Raw genomic sequence first — 24179 nt, 5'->3', positions numbered from 1 at the left:
AATATCATTTTTGAAACCTCTTCTCGTGAAGTTCGTGAAGCCTTTCTCAAGCCACATCTCTTTCCCGACCGTGGACTCCTTCTACAAGGCATTCTTCATCTTCTTAGTCTTATCAGCTCTTGGTCCTTAGAGCATCTCTCTGCTCCTCGTAACATAGTCGCTCAGGCAATTGCAGACGGTGTCATCCAAGGCTCTCGCTCTCAGTCTTACATCTCTATTGGAGGACCGGCTTGGCTTCGCTTCATCCTCGACCAGGAAATGAGAAACTCTACCTAACCTTAGATTTGGTTGGTTTCTCCTCTAGTGGAATCATTCTATGCTCTTTTTATTTTCACGTTTTAAACCTTTATAGGTGAGATGCCTACTGGTATCCTTATTTCTTTTTCAGTTCCTTTATTTTTGATGTTTTCTGAAACTATGTACTCCTTGATCCACTGTGGTCTATTTCATATGAAACTCAGCATTAAAAAAAAGAAACATGTTGGTCATTATGACCCTTATACTTTAAATCTAAACTGTAAGTTTAAATTAGTTAACCCTAAGAATATAAACGTATATTTATCTCTTAAAACATTTCAGTCATTTTTATCCATGTGTACTATATTTACGATAAAAACTTTTTTAGTATCATCCTAAAAATTTTCTTTTGGTCTTTGTATTTTGGCTTGCATTTGTCACTACAACTCATATCTATACTATTATAAGAGAAGAAGTCTTAAAAAATCTACTTATTAAAAGTTGTTGAACCCTTTCATTAAGACTTAACTTTTTTTTGGTCATACAATTAATTACTCTAATTATATACAATTAATTATCTTTTTGTGTTACCATGAAAAATTAATAAAATCCCCTAATTTCGTGGGATCACAATCATTTGTTGTGCATGGATATTAAAGTCACTAAGATCACAATCATATATAAGCTAAAGTAATATTCCATATTCCATACATCAACTAATCTATCTTATTAAAGTAACATTAAGCTTTTGTTTGGCAACATAGATAGCAATTAAAAAAATAGTGTTGTTTGGAAACATAGATAGCAGTAAGTTAAGAAAAAAAAATTAATGGGCTCATGCTATTAAAAAAATTGGAAGTCCATTACATTATATTAAAAAGTAATGGACTTATGTTACTTGATATACATATTCAAATCAAAATAATAATTTAAAATTGATTTATATCAAAAATTCATTCAAAAATATACATATATTCAAAATTTATTTTTACTAACATATTTTACAATAACCATTACAAAAATGTTTTCAATATATATAAGAAAAATACAATATAAAGCTCAATTTCAAACACCAACTTAAATTATGATTTTTATATTTCACATTGAAATTTTAAAATATAATATATGTGATTATTTATATGATTGTACGTATAAAATATCTATCTTATTAAAGTAGAAGTTCTTTAAGCTTTTGTTTGGCAACATAGATAGCAGTTAAAAAAATAGTACTGTTTGTAACCTATGATGACACATACATGATATATAGTAGTGATTAGGGTGGGCGTTCGGATTCGTTTTCTGGTCTATTTGGGATTTCCTGTTTGGTTCAGATCTTTGAGGATTCGGTTCGGATTTGGATAACCAATTTAAATTATTTTAAAAAATTTAAAATTTATTTTATGCTTTAATTTTTTAAAAATCTATAAACAATAGATATATTACATATAAATTTGAATAACATATGTGAGAGTACCTAACTTAACATATAAATTGGTTTGGTTTAAATATTTGGATAAAGAATTCATAATTATTTAAGTATTTTTGGAGTTTTTAGTATATTTTAACTATTTTAGATATTTATGATTGATTATTTGTATATATTTTCAAGTATTTAAATGAAATTAAAAGTATCATATATATTATGGATGTTTATATATATATTAAATAAAAAAATAATTAATATATATAAGTATATAAATCTATTTTGGATACCCAAAAATACTATGGTTCTGATCGGATTAGGTTTCAGTTATTCAAATACCAAAATTTTGAATAATTCAGATATTTAATCAATTTCGGTTCGGATTTAGTAACATAAAAAACAAATAGCATCGTATATTTTTTAAAAAAATACATCCGCGCGGGCGCGCGGATCATAATCTAGTTGTATATTTTAAAACCATGGCGAGAGCAAAAAAAGTCATATAGCTGTTTTGTTTCTGGTTTGTGAACTTGTATTCAGTGAGAGGTAAACTTAAATGGTATTCAAACATTAATGTTAAGGGAATTTCTAACACATCTATATATTTACCTCCATAATAATATTTAGAGGTATATTTATCTCAACTCATTTTTAATTCTTCTTACTAGAATATATAAGACCAGCAACTTACGCATGATGAATTATGTAATTGAAATATAAAATATATGGTATTGAAAATTTAATATCTATATATGATCCAAGTTATATATATATATATATAGTTTTCGATTGTTTATATAATCATCTATTTGTTTTGGGCCGAAAACAATTGTAATTGGAATTGTTGATCAAAACTTAGAATTTAAGAGGGGCTAGATACATTTGGATATTTTTGTTTAAAGGCCATTATTAGCGTTCTCCTAAACAACGGAAAAACAATTAGGAAATTCATTCCTTGCTGCCAAAGTTTTTTCTTAATCTTCTAACTAAATTTCCTAATTTAATTTCTAAAGAATTGTGTAGCATGAAAAAACATTTGGTGATAAAATTTTCTGTATTTATTTTTTCTTTATTAACCAATAACTTAATTACTCTTATCTAAATTTCCATTATGCTATATTTGTGTATCACATTAACCTTAGATTGTTTCTCCATTCTAACCATAAAATACCGAATGGATGTGATTGACTTCGGACTAAGTTCTAGTTGTTATTATTTATTAAAATAGATGAGAACTAGAGAGAGAAATTCTACTACTATATAGAGTCTATTTAGAGTATTTACAGGTTCAGGCACGTTCTGGAGAAATATGGTGATTTTGGAGTCTTTTGAGGTGCAGAACTGCACAGAGGCGTCAAATGTCTAGCTATGGATGAAGACCTTCCCACCGTTAGATTGAGCCTGTCTTTTGACATAAGATATATCTTTTAGTTAGATTTCCAATGCCACCGATTTGAGGTCAATCACCATCATGTAGCAGAAGTTATGCCCGTTTTACTGAAGAGTTGTCAGTCTGCCTCGCGAGAGAAGGCTGTCGAGGAGATGAAGGACTGTCGATCGATATCACAGAATTGGTGTCGGTCTACAGTGATTCCAGAATATGGGCTGAGCATATTTTATAACCGTTGAAGCCCAGAAAAAATCCCAAATTACCCTTGGACGACCAGCAATCCTATTTATGTTATTTATAAGTCATTGTTGACGGCTACACTATCTAAGCTTTCTTTTAATTCATTGTTCTTAGTTAGGAGAGAAATGAGGAACTCCTTCAGAGTCCTCCTGGAACTCCATTGTCTTTGGTTTTTATATCTATTGCAATTTCATCTATTCTATCCTAGATTTCTGTGACAAACTTCATGTCTGAGTAGATCCACCTGTTAGGTTTAGGGTTCATATAGGTTATGAGGGATTAGCCCCAAATATAGAACTGATAAGTTGTGATATTCATCATAGGATTGTTCTTACTGTTTGTGTTCTAGAGTCATGAACTAGAACCCTGATCTTAGAATCATTAGGCACAATGCCATCGCTTGGTCTTTTCTCTGAACTGAATTCTATTGAGGTAGGATTGCTAGAAACATACGAGAGTTGATTTAGGAACCCTAGTGAACACATATTCAACCCGATCGTAAAGCTTGCTAGAAGCGATATCGATCGATGATCCAATAGATTAATCGATCGATATTGTGAAAGATGTATCGATCGATATTCCTATAGAATAATCGATCGACACTTTCTTGTGATCAATAAAACGAGAGTTGAGATCCAAGATCTAGATATTAGACTGTCTATACAATGAAAGTTGTTAGATTTGTACTCCCAGTTGAGTTCTATAATATCTTGCAAGCAACAATTAGCCTTATCATCATTATAATCCTGATTACCTAAATAGAAACCCTCGATCTAGCAACTATCCTTCCATCAAACAAATCCCTGCCAAGCTGAACAATTGTCTTGTTCAACTTGTTTACTGCTTTGCTATATTTATTTATTGCTTTAAAACTATTAACCTAGCTTAATCATAAACTGTTTAGATCTAATTGGTTCCCTAACTCCCTGTGAATTCGATCCCTAAGTACTACAACTCGACCTCTTATTTGACAGAGTATAAATCACTCCTTAGGGTAATTTGAGTGATATCAAATTTGGTTGCCGTGGAGCTTTGATCGCCAGTAGATCTTATTTAGTTAGATTTACTCTAGGTTTTACTAGTGTTCAAAAAAATAATAAATTTTTTTCTCGTGTTTCAGGTACATCCATATGAGTACCAGAAGCAACAAGGGGATAGGGCTCTTACTAGTAGAGCCACTGGATTTGGAACGCGTGATCCATAAGTCTAAGAGGGCAGTCAACACCCTCCAAGCAGCGATTGGCAGCGTAGAAATCCAAATGTCGATCGACACAGCTCACCTGACGTCGATCGACACTAATCACCCGACGTCGATCGACACTGTTCATCCACCGTTGACCGACACTGTTCATCTGCCGTTTGACACCACCTGTTTGGAGGCAGAGAAGGGCGAAGTGCTCATACTTACAGTTGACGAGAATGAGATGTTAAGAGACGAAGAAGGTCGCACTCGCAACAGCACATGACAATTGATTAATGCAGAGGGTGCAGTAATCCCTGCTGTGATTGATGTTGCTGAGACAAACAACTTTGATCTGAATCGCGAATGATATGATTGGGGAAGCGTGGACCCTTTCCGAGGTCTTCCTCATAAAGATCCCAGAGACCTTATCAAAGTACTTGAGGAGTTAGCCTCTGCAAGCGAGCAGAATGAAGTATCTGTAGACCACATTATCTGCAAAATCTTCCCCTATTCTCTATTTGGAGATGCATTTAGCTGGCTCAGTCAGTTGCAGCCAAGATCTTTAACCTGCTTGGAGGACATTAAGACCACTTTCCTCAACAAATTTCTCTATGAAACTACTGCAACTCGAGAAAAGGAGAAGAATGATAATTGGGACAGGTTCTTGGCATCGTTAGATGAGGAGTATATGATTCCAATACAGCTGCTCGATGACATTATGGAAAAAAGGGATGAACAACATGTGTCTGGAGAGCTGAGCAGAGTAGAGGAAGCTGGTACTAAAGACACGACCTCAACATCAACCGACGGCAGGACCTCAACGTCGACCAACGGCACGACGTCAACGTCAACCGACATCACAACCTCAACGTCGATCGACATCACGACCTCAATGTCGATCGACGTTACAAACTCATCATCTATTGGCGATGTAGACAGAGAAGTCACTATGGAAGACTCCTTAGAGTTGGAGGAATGACTTGAAGATATGGATCAAAATTCGAAGAAGAAGCTTGATGATGATCAGCATACTTCGAGAGGAGATTTGGAAACTTCAAAGGCTAGCATCGGTCGACGCCAACCTGATGAGATCGATCGACAACCACCCCACATCACCAATCTACCCCCACCCGACATCGATCGACACCGCCAACCAATTATCGATCGACACCGCCCACCTAATATCTGGACGATCCGCCAGGTTGCATAGTTGAGCTGGAACAAGTTGGGGAAATGATGTACATGTCTAAGGCCTCACACCTTGCTGTCCCTAAACATCTTAGACCACCTATCTGGACAGAAGAAGCTGCTGGGTTTCACAAAAGGGTGAAGAGGATACATGATCCTGTGAAAGTTGTGGTTCCATGCGCTGTATTTGAAGCTGAGTATCCTATTCCACCTGATAGAAGTATGCAGTTCAGTTCTTACAATGAGGTATTGGATGATCATCAACACGTAGAAGCTTCTCAGAGAGGGTTGCGATTTAGAGATGAAGTCGATAAGGGCCCAACAGAAGCAACATCGATCGACACCGACCAGATACCATCGATCGACACTAACACTTCACCATTGATCGACACTACCACTGCATCATCGATCGGCAGTGGACGTGTATCAGAGCAGAAGGATTTCGATGTGTTTTGAAATCTTAGGGATGGAGATATCACCACGCGGTCAGACAAATCAGGGGGAAAGAAGAGGAGGAATTGGAAGAAGAGAAAAAGGATCAAGGGTGATTCTCAGTTATCATTTATTCCTTGCTTCTCAGATGGTGTCAGGAAACCCAGAGTGCACAGCAGATGCTTCTTACAGCCATTTGCAAAGCTTCGAGCACTCCTTATTGCTGAGATGATAGACAAAGGAGAAGAGTCTATGGAGGAGGCTTTCAAACAAGAATGATAAAGCTTCAGAGAGTAGAAACTGAGACTTGTTTTGGAGCGAGTTCTCATCCTCATCTGGACTAAATCAGATCTCCAAAGTCAATCTAAATGACTATAACAAAGCGCTGAGTGGGAGGCAACCCACTATTAGGCCATTTCTTTCAGTATAGTTTAGATTGTTACTGATTAAAGTTTTTATTTATTGCAGGTCAAAAAAAAAAACTGATGAACAGTAACGACACTACTGTAGCAGAGGCACTGTAGCATCGATCGACACTGTAGCAAGGAAATCAATCGACACTGTAGCAAACAAATCGATCGACACTGTAACAGTGTTACTGTAGCAAAACATTGTTCATCGAAAAAAAAATTGTTATGTTTTATTGGTTATCTATTACTAATTTTTAGTGTTTTATTTATGTGAGGTAAAAGGAAAAGATCCGAGGAAGACGAGTTTGCAAGAGGATCGACGATGGTTACGCAGCATCGATCGACAGAGCATCATTAGCATCGATCAATCGCCACTTAACTGTGTCGATCGAAAGAGCTTCAATAGTATTGATCACGACTTAACTGTGTTGATCGCAGCGAGCATGTATACTGTTTTACCTTGTTAAATATTGTCCTTATGATTTATTTCCCCACCTATCTTAGACTGTATAACACTGGAGATAGTGTTGTTTAAGTCTGGGGGAAGTTCTACTAATATTGTGTTTTAGTTAGCTATTTAGAAAAAAAAAGGATCTGAGTAGACGATTCCTTAGCACATCGACCGATAAAACCAGCTCGATATCAATCGACAGCACTTCAGATTCAATGATCGATTGTCTCTTCATTGTGTCGATCGACACTGACATCAGCGAGCAAGTTATCGTTCTTACTGGTTAAATTATGTACTTATGTTTATGTTATTACCCATAACTCCGACTACATATACACTAGGGACAGTGTAGTTTAAGTCTGGGGGGATGTATACTGATATTAGTGTGTTCATGAGTCTTATCAAAATGTTTTCAAAAGAGTTTTACTGAGTCAAGAAGGGGATAATGAACTTATTAGATTTATGCTTGTTATCTAACCACTCTTTAGCACCATTCTTGATTTACTAATTGCAGATAGTACTAAAGATACTAAAGTGGATCAACCTGTCAACTATTCACACTTGCTGAGATTGTTAGAAGGAACCAAAGCTGACCTCCAACACTAAACCTGACATACTGCTTGTCTTGGGGCTTGGTATACATGGGATCAGATTCTTCAAACAAGTCTGGAAGGTAAAGCCTTGTGTAGATTTATCACATTTTCTCTCTCTATTTCGACCCTAGATTTATAGGTAGAGATATTTATTTTCAAACAAAAGAAAAGGAAAAAGAAAAAAAAAATATATATAATAGGTGTTCGTTAGGTGGAATCCGAACATGACTAGGTGGCTACAACCATTAAGGCTTTCTCCATAAGGATTCCAACAAAAATAATTCGAACGGGACTTGGTTGCGGCAATCATCAAGGTTCGATTCACATGAATTCTTGGATATAGGTCAAAAAGAAGTGAACAGGACTTGGTGGCAACCACCATTAAGGCTTGATTCATGGAAGCATGTCCAATCTTGGTCAATGATCTTACAATATAAGCAGACTTTGACTAAATAGAGAAATTAGTAGAGAGAAAAGATAGGAACTAACTTTTACCTGTAGATCCAGATACTTGTTTGAAAATCCTTGCATCCTGTGATCGATACTCCCAAGGTAAAGCCTGCACTTTTATTTATGTTAAGAAATGAGATTGGTAGAGGGGAATGTCAGACAGGATTTGCTAAGTTGTTGGCTAGGTGAATTTGGTTTGCTAAGCTAGGATATGGTATAATGTGCTTTTGTGATTAGGACTTTTTAGATGTGGATTGCAATATTGTATAGGTGATGATTCTAAGTTTTAAATCATGTGAGTCCCTGCTGTTTTCAAACCTCTTTCAGAGAGACTGCATGTTTGTTTTGCTTGAGGACAAGCAAAAGGGTAAGTCTGGGGGAGTTGATAGACCATGGATTTTACCTACTTTTAGCCGTGGTCTATAAGTGTTTTAATATATATTTACTACTATATAGAGTCTATTTAGAGTATTTACAGGTTCAAGTACGTTCTGGAGAAATATGGTGATTTTGGAGTCTTTTGAGGTGCAGAACTGCACAGACGCGTCAGATGTCTAGCTATGGCTGGAGCCCTTCCCACCGTTAGATTGAGCTCATATATTGACACAAGATATAGCTTTGAGTTAGCTTTCTAATTCCACCGGTTTAAGGTCAATCAGCATCATGTACCAGAAGTTATTCCTGTTTTACTGAAGAGTGGTCAGTCTGCCTCGCGAGAGGAAGCTGTCGAGGAGATGAAGGACTGTCGTTCGATATCACAGCATTTGTGTCGGTCGACAGTGATGCCAGAATATGGGCTGAGCATATTTTATTACCGTTGAATCCCAGAAGAACTCCCAAATTACCAGAATACCATTGGACGACCAGAAACCTTATTTATATTATTTATAAGCCATTGTTGACGGCTACGCTATCTAAGCTTTTTTTAATTCATTGTTCTTAGTTAGAAGAGAAAGGAAGAACTCCTTCAGAGTCCTCCGGAAACTCCATTGTCTTTGGTTTTTATATCTATTGCAATTTCATCTATTATATCCATGATTTCTGTGACAAACTTCATGTCTGAATAGATCCACCTGTTAGGTTTAAGGTTCAGATAGGTTATGAGGGATAAGCCCAAAATATAAAACTGCTAAGTTGTGATATTCATCATAGGATTGTTCTTACTGCTTGTGTTCTAGAGTCATGAACTAGAACCCTGATCTTAGAATCATTAGGCACAATGCCATCGCTTGGTCTTTTCTCTGAACTGAATTCTATTGAGCTAGGATTGCTAGAAACATACGAGAATTGATTTAGGAACCCTAGTGAACACATATTCAACCCGTTCGTAAAGCTTGCTAGAAGCGATATCGATCGATGATCCAATAGATTAATCGATCGATATTGTGAAAGGTGTATCGATTGATATTCCTATAGAATAATCGGTCGACACTTTCTTGTGATCAATAAAACGAGAGTTGAGATCCAAGATCTAGATATTAGACTGTCTATACAACGGAAATTGTTAGATTTGTACTCCCAGTTGAGTTCTATAATATCTTGCAAGCAACAATTAGCCTATATATCATTATAATTCTGATTACCTGAATAGAAACCCTAGTTCTAGCAACCATCATTCCATCAAACAAATCCCTGCCAAGCTGAACAATTGTCTTGTTCAACTTGTTTACTGTTTTGCTATATTTATTTACTGCTTTAAAACTATTAACCTAGCTTAATCATAAACTGTTTAGATCTAATTGGTTCCCTAGCTCCTTGTGAATTCGATCCCTAAGTATTACAACTCGACCTCTTATTTGAGAGAGTATAAATCACTCCTTAGGGTAATTTGACATCTTATTCCTCGCTTCCATTAAACCATCAAAATCTTCTAGTGTGCTATACCACTCTTGTCCCTAATAGTTATCCTTAATTTTTCAAGATCCATTCGTAAAACACCATCTACAAGGGATAGCCGAAACTATTACTTCTCCTGATAACCGGGTTTGGTCGTTTGTTTCCCTATGTAAGGAGAATTTTTGCCTCAGCCCAAAGTAGTGACTCTGTTCCTACCAATTTAAGAGTATCTTTAGGATTAATATCCAAATTACTAAAGACTTTGTTGTTTCGTCTTTTCCATATGTATCATAAAATCAATGCAGATTGATGGTTTTCTAATTCCGGAGAGAATCTCCAAAATAAATGATCCATATTTGTAAACAATGATTGAGTAGAGAAGATATCTGGATTCGATGGAATTCGTGAGAATTCCCAAACTTGAACCGCCGGCGGACATTCAAAGAACACATGATTTATGGATTCCTCAGGTGCCCCCACAACGTGCACAAATTGTATCCCCCTGAAGACCTCTCGCTCTTATGTTTTTCTTTACTGCATTACATCGTGATACCACTTGTCATAAGAAATGTTTCATTTTTGGAGGGCGCCGTACTTTCCAACAGAAAGCCTTCAGTGGAGAGACCGAGGGACCATACTCTGGAAGTGTTCTCTCTCTGTCTGGATACACTCGTTCTACTTGATAACAAGATTTAATCGTGTATCTCCCATTATTAGTGAAATACCATCCATCACGATCTGCTATCTGATTTCGGCTTAAAGGTATACTTTCAATCATTTCCACATCGTGAGATCCACCAACGTCCAAATGACCTGTAAATTTCATGTTCTCGATGCTCCATTGATGAGTGAGTCCACCGTAAGGTCCAGTTAAAAGTTTTGTTTGTTTTTTATTTGATGGTTTCGGGGGAGTGGATAAAACCAAGGATTATTCCATACTGAGATAGAAGATCCTGATCTCATCCTTTTGATTAGTCATTTGTTAACCAGAGATCTTGCAAAAACAATAATGTGCCAGCCATAGGACGATGAGTACGATCTAATTGGTTCCAAGGGTTATGCATTCCTAAAATACCGTCCTTTAAAAACATGAGAGAACAAAGTGTTCGGTTTCTCTATCAATCACCAAAGTTGCTTCCCAAGCATAGCTATATTAAAATATGTTACGTCTTTAAATCCTAGACCCCATTCATCCTTAGGACTAGAAAGTTTATCAAATGGCTTCCAGTGCATACTTCTAGTATTGTTCCCTTGACTCCACCAAAATTGTGCCACCGCACTCGTTAGTTTCTTCATAACCGTTTTTGGAATGCGATAACAGGACATTACATGGTATAGACTTAAGGTTAAGGGTTGAGAGGTGGAGTAGGATTTTTGGAATGTGAAATTTAGGATTCTAATAAGTATATAAATAAATACTTAAAAAATATAGACACAATTTTGAAAAATTAGTTTCAAAAATAATTTTCGATTTCATTAAGAAATTTTGAAAAAAAAAATTCAAAAAAAAATTTATAAAAAAAATTTGAATTTGAAAAAGTATCATTCGAAAACATAATTTTTATTTATTTATTGAAATAATTATTTATTATATTTATCGAAAACAAGGATATAAGAGTCTTTCGCCTCTTATAGAATAACATATTTTTGAAAGTATCTCTTTAATGGTGGTAAATATAAATAATGGTATCAAGAAAGTGGTAAAACTGAAAATTCCCCATTATCCATCATCATTTAAGTAAATCTATTCAAACATGATATTAAATAATATAATGATAAAATATAATAATATTTTAAAAATTCAAAATATTATTTATTTCTTTTTTATTCTACAATTTAATACTAAATGATTTTCAAAATTCTTTTACAATTTTTTTTAAATATAACCTTTTTTATCGTAATATTATTACGTTCTTTATATATCTACAAAATTTAAAATTATTGTTTAGTTGTACTTTCTGATAATTATAAAAATTTTATATAATTTTTTGCAAGTTGATTTAATGTATTTTATCCAAAATAAACAGATAAAAAATATATCTAAGATTATAATTTTAAATATATACATATCTATTCTTTAATATAATTTAAAATAAACTAAATGGTTTATTTATTTTAAGTTTAATTAAATTAAAATTTATATTAAAATAAGAAAATAATAGAATCTAAAATAATAATAAAATTTTATTTTTAAATATAATTTAAATTTATAAATTTATTACTGCACATTGTGCAAGAAAACACCTAGTTTTTAAGATTAACAAAGTAAAAAAAAATAGAAAAAGGAGGACCAAGAAAAGAATCGTCCATTCTACAACAAACATTCTCAAGGTTTAGAAACCCCTATACGATTTGTCAACTATTCAATAACTGTTATATTTATTGTGATGTCAATTATAGAAAGTCTTGTTCACCAAGATTTACTTGTACTTGGTCTAAAAGCTAAACCCTCATATTGTATCCCTATATAAGGAGTTCATTACTCGTGGAATAAGACACATCAATTCCTCTTCCTCTCTTCTCTTCTTTATTTATAACACGTTATCCGAAGCTCTAACGATCTTGAGCTAATAGGTATAGATTCTTATTATGTTATATTTTTAGTTTCTGTTCAATCCTATTTCAAATCATGCTTATTATCAATTCATGGTTTATAAGAATGGATTCATAGTTCAGAGTTCAGACACATACTTGATTGATTGAGTTTATAAGTTTTTAGTCGACCATATTGATTCGACCTTGTTTTCAATGAATGAAAATCATTGAATCTCGTTGAGATCATTTCGACGTTATAAACCGAATCACGAATAATCATACGCTATTACTTCTTTTATATGGCTTAATACTCTTTTATTGTTATTTTATATAGCTGTCTATAGTCATAACCAATCGCTATCTTTAAATTGAATACGGCTATAGATTCATGGTTTATTATTAAACATGTGAACTACCAATGCCTTTAAATCATAGTAGTTAATCACATCGCTTGTACACATTTTAATTCTTATACATGCTAGCTATTAACAGCTGCATTGATCTTAGAACTTTACGGTTGCATACCATATTTTTATTAATATTGTTCTTATGGCTGCATCCCATAATATTGTTCTTTAACATATAGATATGCTTTGCTCGAATTGGTCAACATCACACGAGTTTATTTTAGCACACTAATACATGTAGATTGTTAACTCATTATTGCTTTGCCGTGTAGATTGATAGTTTGGTAACACGTTTTGTTTTGTGGAGCTATGATTATTATTATTTCTTTCTTTTACCTAAACTGGAATAACTTGAGATATATTATCTGCATGGAATCTTGAATCAATATATATATTTTTACTTGTGAGAAACGTTAATGCATTGATTATAAAATATTGATATTACCTTTTACTTTTTGTACGCAAATATATGCATATATATATATATATAGTTTATTTACTTTTTAATAAGGATGATTTCATTTTTACTTATTTATTTATAAAAATTTGATTACTATTTTATTATTTCAGTGAACTATGTCGAAAATTTCTAGTCTTGAATTTGAAGTTCTTGATATCACTGGAAACAACTATTTGGCTTGGACACTAGATGCCGAATTTTCCCTTAGTGCAAAGGGATTTGAAGGTACAATCCTACAAGGAAATCAAGCCGGAAATCAAGATAAAGCAAAGGCTATGATATTCCTTCGTCATCGCCTCCATGGGGATCTCAAAAATGAGTATTTGACTGTGAAAGATCCACAAGTATTTTGGAACGACTTAAAGGAAAGGTATGATCACCAGAAAACTGTGATTTTACCTAAAGCTCGTTATGAATGGACACATCTGAGATTACAAGACTTTAAGTCTGTAAGTGATTACAACTCAGCCTTGTCCAAAATTACTTCCAAGTTGGAGTTATGTGGGGAGAAAATCACGGAAGCTGATAAGTTAGAGAAAACATTCTCTACTTTTTATGCAAATAATGTTGTCCTGCAGACACAATACCGTGAAAAAGGGATTCCAGAAGTATTCTCAACTTATATCTTGTCTCCTTGTGACTGAGCAAAACAATGAACTTTTGATGAAAAATCATGTACTACGTCCAACTGGTTCTGCTCCATTCCCTGAAGCGAATGTGACTGAACAGAACAACACTGGCCGAGGAAATGGCTACACTCATGGTCGCGGTCGTGGTCATGATCGTGGTCATGGTCGTGGACATGGTCGTAGAGATACACGTGGACGTGGATATGGTCAAATTCGAGTCCAAGGAGTTTCTTTTAAGAACTCTAATTCTCACCAGAAATGGGAAAAGAAAGAAGGTGACAAACAAGAAAATGAATGCTACCGATGTGGAAGTAAAGACCATTGGGCTCGTACGTGCCGTACACCAACACATCTTATTGCCTTGTATCAACAGTCAATAAAACAAAAGAGAAAGAATGTGGAAACAAACATGGTGTACGAAGGTGGAGAGGATGACTTTGATTTTGGTGATGCCACTCACCTTGACCTTTCCGATTTTCTCATTGACGAAGAGAAAAAGTGATTGAGCAATAACTATTTAAGAGATGCTTTGTTTTAGTTTATTTATTGGCTTTAATTATTTGGCTTTTAGTTATTGGCTTTGTTTTTTATTTACATGTTGTTTCTTTTGCATTAATGAATTTAATCTATTTTATTATTTTATATGAGATTATAATTTATTTTATTTATTTATTTGAAGAGAAATGGATGGTGGAGATTTATGCTTAGCAGACAGTACAACTAGTCACACAATTCTGAAAAATAAGAAATACTTTTCTCATTTAATAAATAGAGAAGCAAGTGTGAGCACTATAACAGGTAGTGCAAAGATAATTGAAGGCTCCGGAAGAGCAAACATAATACTTCCTATGGGAGCACAACTTGAAATTGTTGATGCATTGTATTCCCCTAAGTCTCAAAGAAACTTACTAAGTTTTAAAGATATTCGCATAAATGGATATCATATTGAGACTATCAATGAAGGAAATATTGAATTTCTTCACATTACAAGCATTATTCATGGCTCTAAGAAAGTAGTAGAAATACTACCAACATTCTCCATTGGATTATATTACACTAAGATTAGTGCAATTGAGGCAAATGCCATAGTAAACCAGAAGTTTACTGAAAATATTACTGTTTGGCATGACCGGCTAGGCCATCCCGGTTCAACAATGATGCAAAAGATAATCACAAATTCATGTGGGCATCCACTGAAGAACCAGAAGATTCTTCCTAATGATTATTCATGTGCTGCTTGTTCTCAAGGAAAATTGATTATAAGGCCTTCACCAGCCAAGATAATTCATGAATCAATAAACTTTCTGGAACATATTCAAGGAGACATTTGTGGGCCGATTCACCCACCATGTGGAACCTTTAGATATTTTATGGTTCTAGTTGACGCATCAACAAGATGGTCACAGTTTCTTTGTTATCAACTCGCAACCTGGCGTTTGCGAGACTGCTTGCTCAATTGATCAAATTACGAGCACGTTTTCCAGATTTTCCCCTTAAGGCAATTCACCTAGACAATGCTGGTGAATTCATGTCCCAAGCTTTTAATGATCATTGCATGTCTATTGGGATAAGTGTTGAACATCCTGTAGCACATGTTCACACACAAAATGGTTTAGTTGAATCGTTAATTAAACGTCTTCAGTTGATTGCTAGACTATTGCTTATGAAATCAAAACTTCCAGTCTCTGCATGGGGGCATTCTATATTACATGCAGCAGCGTTGATTCACATAAGGCCAACGAGTAATCATCAATTCTCCCCATCACAATTAATTATGGGTCAGGAGCCAAATATTTCCCATCTTAAGATATTTGGATGTGTTGTATATGTTCCGATTGCTCCACCACAGCGATCTAAAATGGGACCTCAAAGAAGGTTAGGAATATATGTTGGATATGATTCTCCATCAATAATTTAATACTTAGAGCCATCCACAGGGGATTTATTTAAGGCCCGATTTGCAGACTGTCATTTTAATGAATCTGTTTTTCCAACATTAGGGGAAGAAAAGAAACAGTTGGGAAAAGATATCAACTGGAATGAATTATCATTATCTTATTTTGATCCTCGAACTAAAGAATGTGATTTAGAAGTCCAAAAGATAATTCATTTACAAAGCTTAGCAAACCAGTTGCCAGATGCATTTACTGACCCAAAAAGAGTGACCATGTCACATATCCCAGCTGTAAATGCTCTCGTTAGAATGAATGTCCAAGAAGGACAAAATCAACCTGCTAATGAGTCTAAGGCACGCCTGAAGCGTTGTAGACCTATCGGTTCTAAAGATAAAAATCCTCAAAAAAGAAAAGGAGCAGAAATTGGTAATAATGAAATCGAGGTAATAACAACAAATGAAAAATCTCCAGAAGAGAACATGACACAAGAAAAAATTCAGGTACCTGATAATGAAAAGATCTCAACTAACTATGTCATGTCTGGAATGAAATGAAACCGAAAGCAAATCGACGTCGATGATATTTTTGTATACAATGTAGCAGTTGATCTTATGGATGAGGATCATGAACCAAAATCTATTATAGAGTGTACACGAAGAAGTGATTGGTCAAAATGGAAAGAAGCAATAGATGTTGAATTAAAATCTCTTGCAAAAAGAGCAGTGTTTGGACCTGTAGTCCGTACACCTAAAGGTGTAAAACCAGTGGGATATAAATGAGTTTTTGTGCGGAAGAGGAATGAAAATGGTGAGATTGTGAGATACAAAGCACGTTTAGTTGCTCAAGGATTTTCACAAATACCAGGAATTGATTATGAAGAGACATACTCTCCTGTGGTGGATGGTACTACATTCAGGTTCCTTATCAGTCTGGCGATAAAGGAAGGACTTGATTTACGCTTAATGGACGTAGTCACAGCTTACTTATATGGCCCACTAGATACTGACATTTACATGAAAGTCCCAGAAGGATTTAAACTACCAGAAGCAGCAAATTCTAATTCTCGAGAAAGTTATAGCATAAAGTTAAATCGATCTCTTTATGGACCGAAACAATCAGAACGTATGTGGTATACTCGCCTAAGTGAGTACTTGTTTAAAGAAGGCTATAAAAACGATCATATCAGTCCATGTATCTTTATAAAAAGATTTGAGAAAGGATATGTTATAATTGCAGTGTATGTTGATGATTTAAACATTATTGGAACTCCTGAAGAGATTTCAATTACAATGGATTACTTGAAGAAAGAATTTGAGATGAAAGATCTTGGAAAAACAAGGTTTTGTTTGGGACTACAAATTGAGCACCTTAAGAATGGAATCTTAGTGCATCAAGAAACCTACACAGAAAATGTTGCTAAACGATTTTCTATGGATCAAGCACATCCTTTGAGTTGTCCAATGGTGGTAAGATCACTCAATGTGAATAAAGATCCCTTCCGCCCTAGAGAGAAGAATGAAGAAGTTCTTGGTCCTGAAGTACCATACTTAAGTGCTATAGGGGCATTAATGTACCTTGCCAGTCATACAAGACCTGATATATCATTTGCAGTGAATCTACTGGCAAGGTTTAGTTCATGCCCAACTCGTAGGCATTAGAATGGGATAAAACATATACTCTGATACCTCCAAGGTACAAAAGACATGGGAATATTCTTTCCTAACCCATCCACAGAAGATTTGATTGGTTTTGCAGATGCTGGATACATGTCTGATCCCCACAATGCTAGATCACAAACAGGATATATGTTTACTTGTGGTGGAACTGCTATCTCTTGGCGTTCGATGAAGCAAACAATTGCAGCTACTTCTTCCAACCACGCAGAGATTTTAGCCATTCATGAAGCTAGTCGCGAGTGTGTATGGTTAAGATCTGTCATTCAACATATACGAGCAGATTGTGGTCTATCTACAGGGAAAGAATCCCCAACAGTCATGTATGAGGATAATGCTGCATGTATCGCTCAACTCAAAGTTGGATACATCAAAGGAGACAGGACAAAGCACATTCTACCGAAATTCTTTTTCACCCATGATCTACAGAAGAATGGCGATGTTCGTGTCGTTCAAATTCGTTCAAGTGACAATTTAGCTGACTTATTCACCAAGGCGCTACCCACTTCTACTTTCAAGAAGTTGGTTCATCTTATCGGATTACGTCGTCTCAAGGATCTTGACGTTAGTATACATGAGGGGAAGTAATTGCACGCTGCACTCTTTTTTCCTTAACCATGATTTTTTCCACTTGGTTTTTCTGGTAAGGTTTTTAACGAGGCAGTATCATACGCGTATAATAGACATCAAGGAGAAGTGTTATATTTATTGTGATGTCAATTATAGAAAGTCTTGTTCACCAAAATTTACTTGTACTTGGTCTCCAAGTTAAACCCTTATATTATATCCCTATATAAGGAGTTTATTATTCGTGGAATAAGACACACCAATTTCTCTTCCCCTCTTCTCTTCTTTATTTATAACAATAACTCAATAATTAAAAATATTTAAACTTTCTTTTCAGAAATTCATCATGGTTTCTCACCGCTTCAAGTGCCTTTAATGCTTAATGAAAGTTAATAAATGTGCAAATAAAGGAACAAATGTGGGGACCTTAGTTGCATGCACAAGTATTCGGTTAATGATATAACTTTTTTTTGCGCATTCGTCATATGAATAATATTCCTTGTAAAAGAAAAGTCCAAAAGACTATTCTTTTCAAGTCACAACCAGGAGTGACTAGATTCTCCATTAAATTTAATTTGATCCATTATTTGTGTCCATTGGATCCATAAAATTTAGATATCCGTAAAAATTCAAATCAAAGAAAATAACAAAATATGTTATCCATAAAAAATGAAGCAAATCACAAATATTATTTTAAAAAAGCTCGATATTAGAGCCGATCCATATACTTATAGATAGGTAATGTATATAAAAACCATCACATCTATACATATTTATGATATAATTTGGTTAATTTTTTTTTATTATAAGTTGCTTTCTTCAAATTTTTATTTCGGGTTATTGCATATCCAATTTAGTTTTTATGTTGAGTCAAATATTAACATATGAATTTTCTAATTAGACTTGTTATATTGATTTTTGTTTTGTTTTTGTTATACAATTTCTGTTAAAGACGTTAGTTTGTTAGTATTATTCCATTATACAAAAAAATAGAGCCAACCATTGCATATGGTCTAAACAGTTCTCTTCTCAGTTTTTGCTCAGTTTTTTTTTTTTTTTTTTTAGTTTTGATCTCCTTTAGAATGCCATAAGGATTCATACACTTGTAGACTGCCTATTCATGTAGTACAAGTTAGACGAATATTAAGGTCAATAGATAGGTTTCAATTCAGTGGAGGTCGGGGTGTTATACCTGCTTACGAGAATTTCATGCATTATTTCCAAGCAATTGATTGGAAGGTGATGAGTCTCTTTTCCTATTGTGATCCATTTAGAATCAGCAGAATTGCATTGTCGGTATTGTAGGGTTGCGTTTCATTCTGTGATTTGGATTCATTACCTCATCAGGGTTTTTGGTTAACATTGTAGTATATTAATGTTTTTGTCAGGAACCTTGGATTATGGGATTAATTGCGTTTCATGCTCTGGTGCTAATTGTGAAGGTCTCAACTTCCATATGTTCTTGTTCTTATTGGTTTAAGCTCCCTTTCGTTCTGGTACAACTTCTTCTTCTTTTACCCTTCAATGCTCTTTTTTTATCCAATGATCGCACTAGGCTAATTTACAGTTTTCATATGGTATCAAGTGACTGGGAGCTACTTTTGAAACTTTGTCATGCAGATCTACACATCTTTTCCTTGTAGACTAGCATGGTAGACTACAAACAATTATTTGGACGTCTCAGGGTCCATGGTTAGAGAGTACACCATCCATAGGGAGTAAGGGTTTACAAGGGTCATTGAGTTCGTATACTAGATAAAAGGTCTCGGATTATGATATGATCATATGACCAGACCACAATATATAGTCTTTAAGCATGGTGTTAACGATTAGCATCTCCCACGTGTGTTGTCATTGCATATGTAAAGGATAATGATCATGTGACCTATATTATTATTTGAGAATTAAATTTACTTACTTGTTATTTTCTCAATGATCTTAGTGAATTTGCTTACTTGTCATCTTCTCCATGATTTTAAGATAAATCATTAGTTTAATTTATAAAATTATCTAAATTTTTTATTTTAATATATAAATTATCATAATATTTAAGATAATTAATAAACATTAACCAATTCTACCGATATATATACTATCATTTTTAAAAATTCTAATATATAATTAGCATGATATTTAGATCATTTAATCAAATATATATTAACAGTTGATATTAACAATATCTACATGTAATATTATAATTATGTTTATCTTATATTTAGTTTATGGTTTTAATGACTAATATTATAGCCTGTTTCTCTAATCTTTATTGGAAATATTGATTCAAATACAGATTCTTTTAACGTCTAATATGATCTTTATTGATAAATCGAAATACAAATAGAGTTATGGAATCATTTACAAAGCAATGGAATACAAATTATTACATAAACAGAACTATGCTACTTATGCTGAAGACAAATCATTTGTAGAAGTGTAGATTGACGTTGCTTTCTTTTGCAGTAAGCCTTACACGCTAAAAGAATATATGATCTGTTATTTTCCTTCTTTAGAATTTGTCTCACTTTAATACGATTGGTATGCCATTTTGACATTTTATTTTGCCCAAATCGTATAGTAAAAACCCATTGCATCCGGAACATGCTTTGAAAGGTCGACATGGTACCAATCAGTCCGTATCTGTGTTCTTGGTATAATAGTAGTCTCCATAATACTATCCTTGCGATGCCGATACCTTAACCATTTAATTTCCAGTGACTTCCATCCAAACACCCTTGATGATATCCTCTCTATGAAATTAATAATATCCAGCCAAAGACGAATAACCATCAAACAAACCTGAAACTATTTCCAATGAGTGTAGCAAATCCCTGACCAAGACCAAATAAATACCCTTGTTGCTTGAATTGATGAACCATCTCTGAACTTTGGATTGAAAATATTCCAATGACGGAAACAACCCTATCACACAAAGGTTCATCTCTCAACTCACAATTTTCTTGTGCATACGATCTCTCCACTGTACTCTAGAGGTCATAACTGAATCTGATGACATCAGTTGCATGATGATCGCGTTGTCATAGTCTCCCGGCCAAAATGGCTTAAGGAATGATTGTGACTCCAGGATTGACCGGAGAAAGAGATACATCGTGCAGTAACTGCTCGGGGATGTTGCCAACAAAACAGTGGAGATTTGTTGCCGGAAAAACGCCAGCAAAACCCAAGGGATTTGCCAGATAATCATGCTCCCAAGTGGAGAAATTAAAGCATTAAATTCGACGAGATTTATCCGAGAAACACCTCTCTAATCCCGGAAATAAACATAGTGAAATTAACCCAATGATCATAACTGTGCCACAAGGCGTTTTCCGGAATGATTGAGGAGAACAACGACGGCGAATGAGTGGATGATGATGTCGTTTGAATATGATACCAAACATAAGTAGTGATAGAATACAAATCATTTATATACTGTGGAAACAAAGAATAAAAGCCATAAAAACCGGTGGCCTGAACTGCCGGCGATGATCAAAAGAGATGAAACGGTGTGTACGTATCAGTCGCCTTTCTTATCGCACCAGAGCGTTTTTTGTACATCCCTAGTGAGTCTCATTTTTATTATCCAGATACAGATTATTATAAATTTATACATAATGATACTAATATATTTTAATTAATCGATTTCTTCAGTTGGATCAGTTAATATACTGAACCATATCCATATATTGGGATTTTTTAAATAACATCTGTTCGTCTGGTTTCTTCAGTTGGATCATTTAATTAATCGGTTTCTTCAGTTGGATCAGTTAATATGATACTACCAAATCCAAACCATTTTTTTCGGTTTGGTTTTAGATGGTTCGGTTTTATTGGATTGAACACCCTTAGGCCATTTAATTTTGTTGACGTTTTATGGGTTGTAATTAATTATAATTTTTCAGTCCAAATACAATAAGTTTTTAATTTCAAATCTAAGTTTCTTAATTTGATTATTACTATAGACTATTTTTTTATCCAAAATCCATATCCCATAAATAAAAATATGAAACAAAAAAAAACATAATTTAACATATTGATTACCAATATGAATATTGAAGTTTCATAATTATAATATTAATCTAAATTTATATCTAATTTAATAATTTTTATTATAAATAAATATTAGTTAAAAATTGGTAGATATATATATATATATATATATATATTAGTCCGCACATCAACTAGTTGCATATGTAAATGATAATGATCATGTGACCAAACACAATTGCAGTGGGTGGAGTATATATACTTTGCAAAGAGTCTCAACCGAGTCTTGCGAAAAAAACTGGAAGAGCTTCTCAACTCAGAATTACTTTGACCCGCACAGAGCCTTCCTATCTGTTAACTACGAAAAAATCTACATTGATAGCAGATTGTTATAGCACGTTTTACTGAACTACTATCGTCTATGATTTAGAAATTTCCGTATTATATAATAGCGTTAGATGAATGCTATGATAGAATGGAACCTAAAATAACACTTAATTAATGCTATTCAGAAAATTAAGGGAATGGGAAGATAAAATCATTGATTCCGCCAATACTTATCGTGAAATTAAACTTAAGCGCCAAATGAATTATTTAATCGGCTTCAGCAATGCTATCAAAAACATATAATAGCATTTTTTCTAACGCTAAGAAAAGCTATTTGAACCCCTAAACCCTAAACATGATTTTAAACCCTAAACTATAAAGACAACCTTTAAAACTCTAATCTTTTAATATTATAACTTCAAATCTTAAAATTAAATTCAAAATTTAATCATCTTAATCTTAAACTGTAATTTCCTAAACACAAATCTTATTTTCACACTATAACCTCAAATCTTAACCCCAAACACTATTCCCCTAATCATATTCCACAGACGCAAAATATACTTCAAACTTAAAAAGTTAAGATCTAAACTTTAAAATTTATATCATAAACACTAAACTTTGAGAAGAGGATAGAACACATAATTTTGTTTTTTGGCTAATCATAAAGTTTAATCCTTATTTTTATACCACTTATAAAAATTAAAATCTAGTCATTTTGATCATAAATTCAGAACTTTATTTTTGAAAACCTTAACTATGAACTTTAGTATTAAACCCCAAATTATATCCCTTAAACCCCCAAACCATATTCCTAAAATTCCAAACTTTTAAATTGATCATAAACTTAACCTGTAAACTTAATTTTTAAAAATTGTTGAAATTAAATCATAATCATAGATCCAAAATATAACAATTGGTTCTATATACAAATATTAAAAATCATTTGTTTTTCGTCAAATAAGATCATTCATATATACTCCTTCTGGATTTAAATATATGATGTTTAAGGTTTTACACATATATTAAGAAACAATAAATACACTATTTTAATTGTTACTTTTTGGTTATATCAATAAAGTTTCACTACTCAGAATTTTACTTTTTAATTTATGTTTAAATTTTAAAAATAAATACATTAATTATATCTCAAAACATCATACATTTATATACAAAATAAAAAGATAGAACATCGTACATTCGTATCTGATGGGAGTATGTTTTAAAACATGTAAGAAAAGTGAATTGTTGTTGGGCAATGAAATAAGAAGGCAAAGATTGCTCAGTTTTTAATCTAAACCATTGATAGAAGTTGATCTAACGATCTCAGTGCTTTGCTTTTTAATATTTTATTTTTTTAAATCTCCTCTCTCTCTCTCCAGATCTGTCGTATTTCTCATCTCTTCTTTCGTATCTGTCGTATCTCATCTCTTCTTTCTCCTTTGCGATCACTCATCTCCTCTTTCTTCTCCGCTGTTGTAAGGAGTGGTCTCTTCTCCAGTTCACTCTCCTCTCTGCTCCTCTCGTGGCTCCTCTCGTGGCTCCTCTCCGTTCCTCTGCAATCGACATAAGAGCAGTTGTTCGGAGGATTTCGTCCTTGGAAGACGAGGTTGATTTTTTGTTGTTCTTATGTATTCGATTCTCTTGTGTATTTGTTTTTATGTTCTTAGTTAAAGAAGGTGGAGGAGTGTAGGAGATGGACTGCATTCCTCCACAAGGCCCATCAAATAACAGGCCGTAGCCCGACAATTTTGGTTGAGTTTAGTCGGCTTAGCGGCTAAAGACGTCGGCTCGACCCTAGAGTACTTTAAGCCAATCGGCTAAGATGATCAGTCGTACTCGGCTTAGACGAAATAATACCAAGGCCCG

General features: G+C 34.0%; 1 protein-coding gene and 1 long non-coding RNA gene across 2 annotated transcripts; both read left to right on the top strand.

The window, feature by feature from the left end:
* Window positions 1-13351: 13351 nt before the first annotated feature.
* On the top strand, window positions 13352-14366 carry LOC106417429. Its single transcript, XM_013858238.1, has 2 exons — window positions 13352-13764; window positions 13814-14366. Exons 1-2 carry the CDS (start codon window positions 13352-13354, stop codon window positions 14364-14366), a joined length of 966 nt encoding a protein of 321 aa, XP_013713692.1.
* An 878-nt stretch (window positions 14367-15244) lies between these two features.
* Window positions 15245-19916, top strand: LOC125592931. Its single transcript, XR_007328723.1, has 2 exons — window positions 15245-19495; window positions 19620-19916. It is a non-coding gene; the product is annotated as an uncharacterized LOC125592931 (long non-coding RNA).
* Window positions 19917-24179: the final 4263 nt, after the last annotated feature.

The sequence above is a fragment of the Brassica napus genome, chromosome C9, assembly GCF_020379485.1.
Source record: "Brassica napus cultivar Da-Ae chromosome C9, Da-Ae, whole genome shotgun sequence".
Lineage (NCBI taxonomy): Eukaryota > Viridiplantae > Streptophyta > Magnoliopsida > Brassicales > Brassicaceae > Brassica > Brassica napus.
The sequence above is the reverse complement of the archived record's forward strand: the minus strand, read 5'-3'. Positions and strand labels throughout refer to the sequence as shown.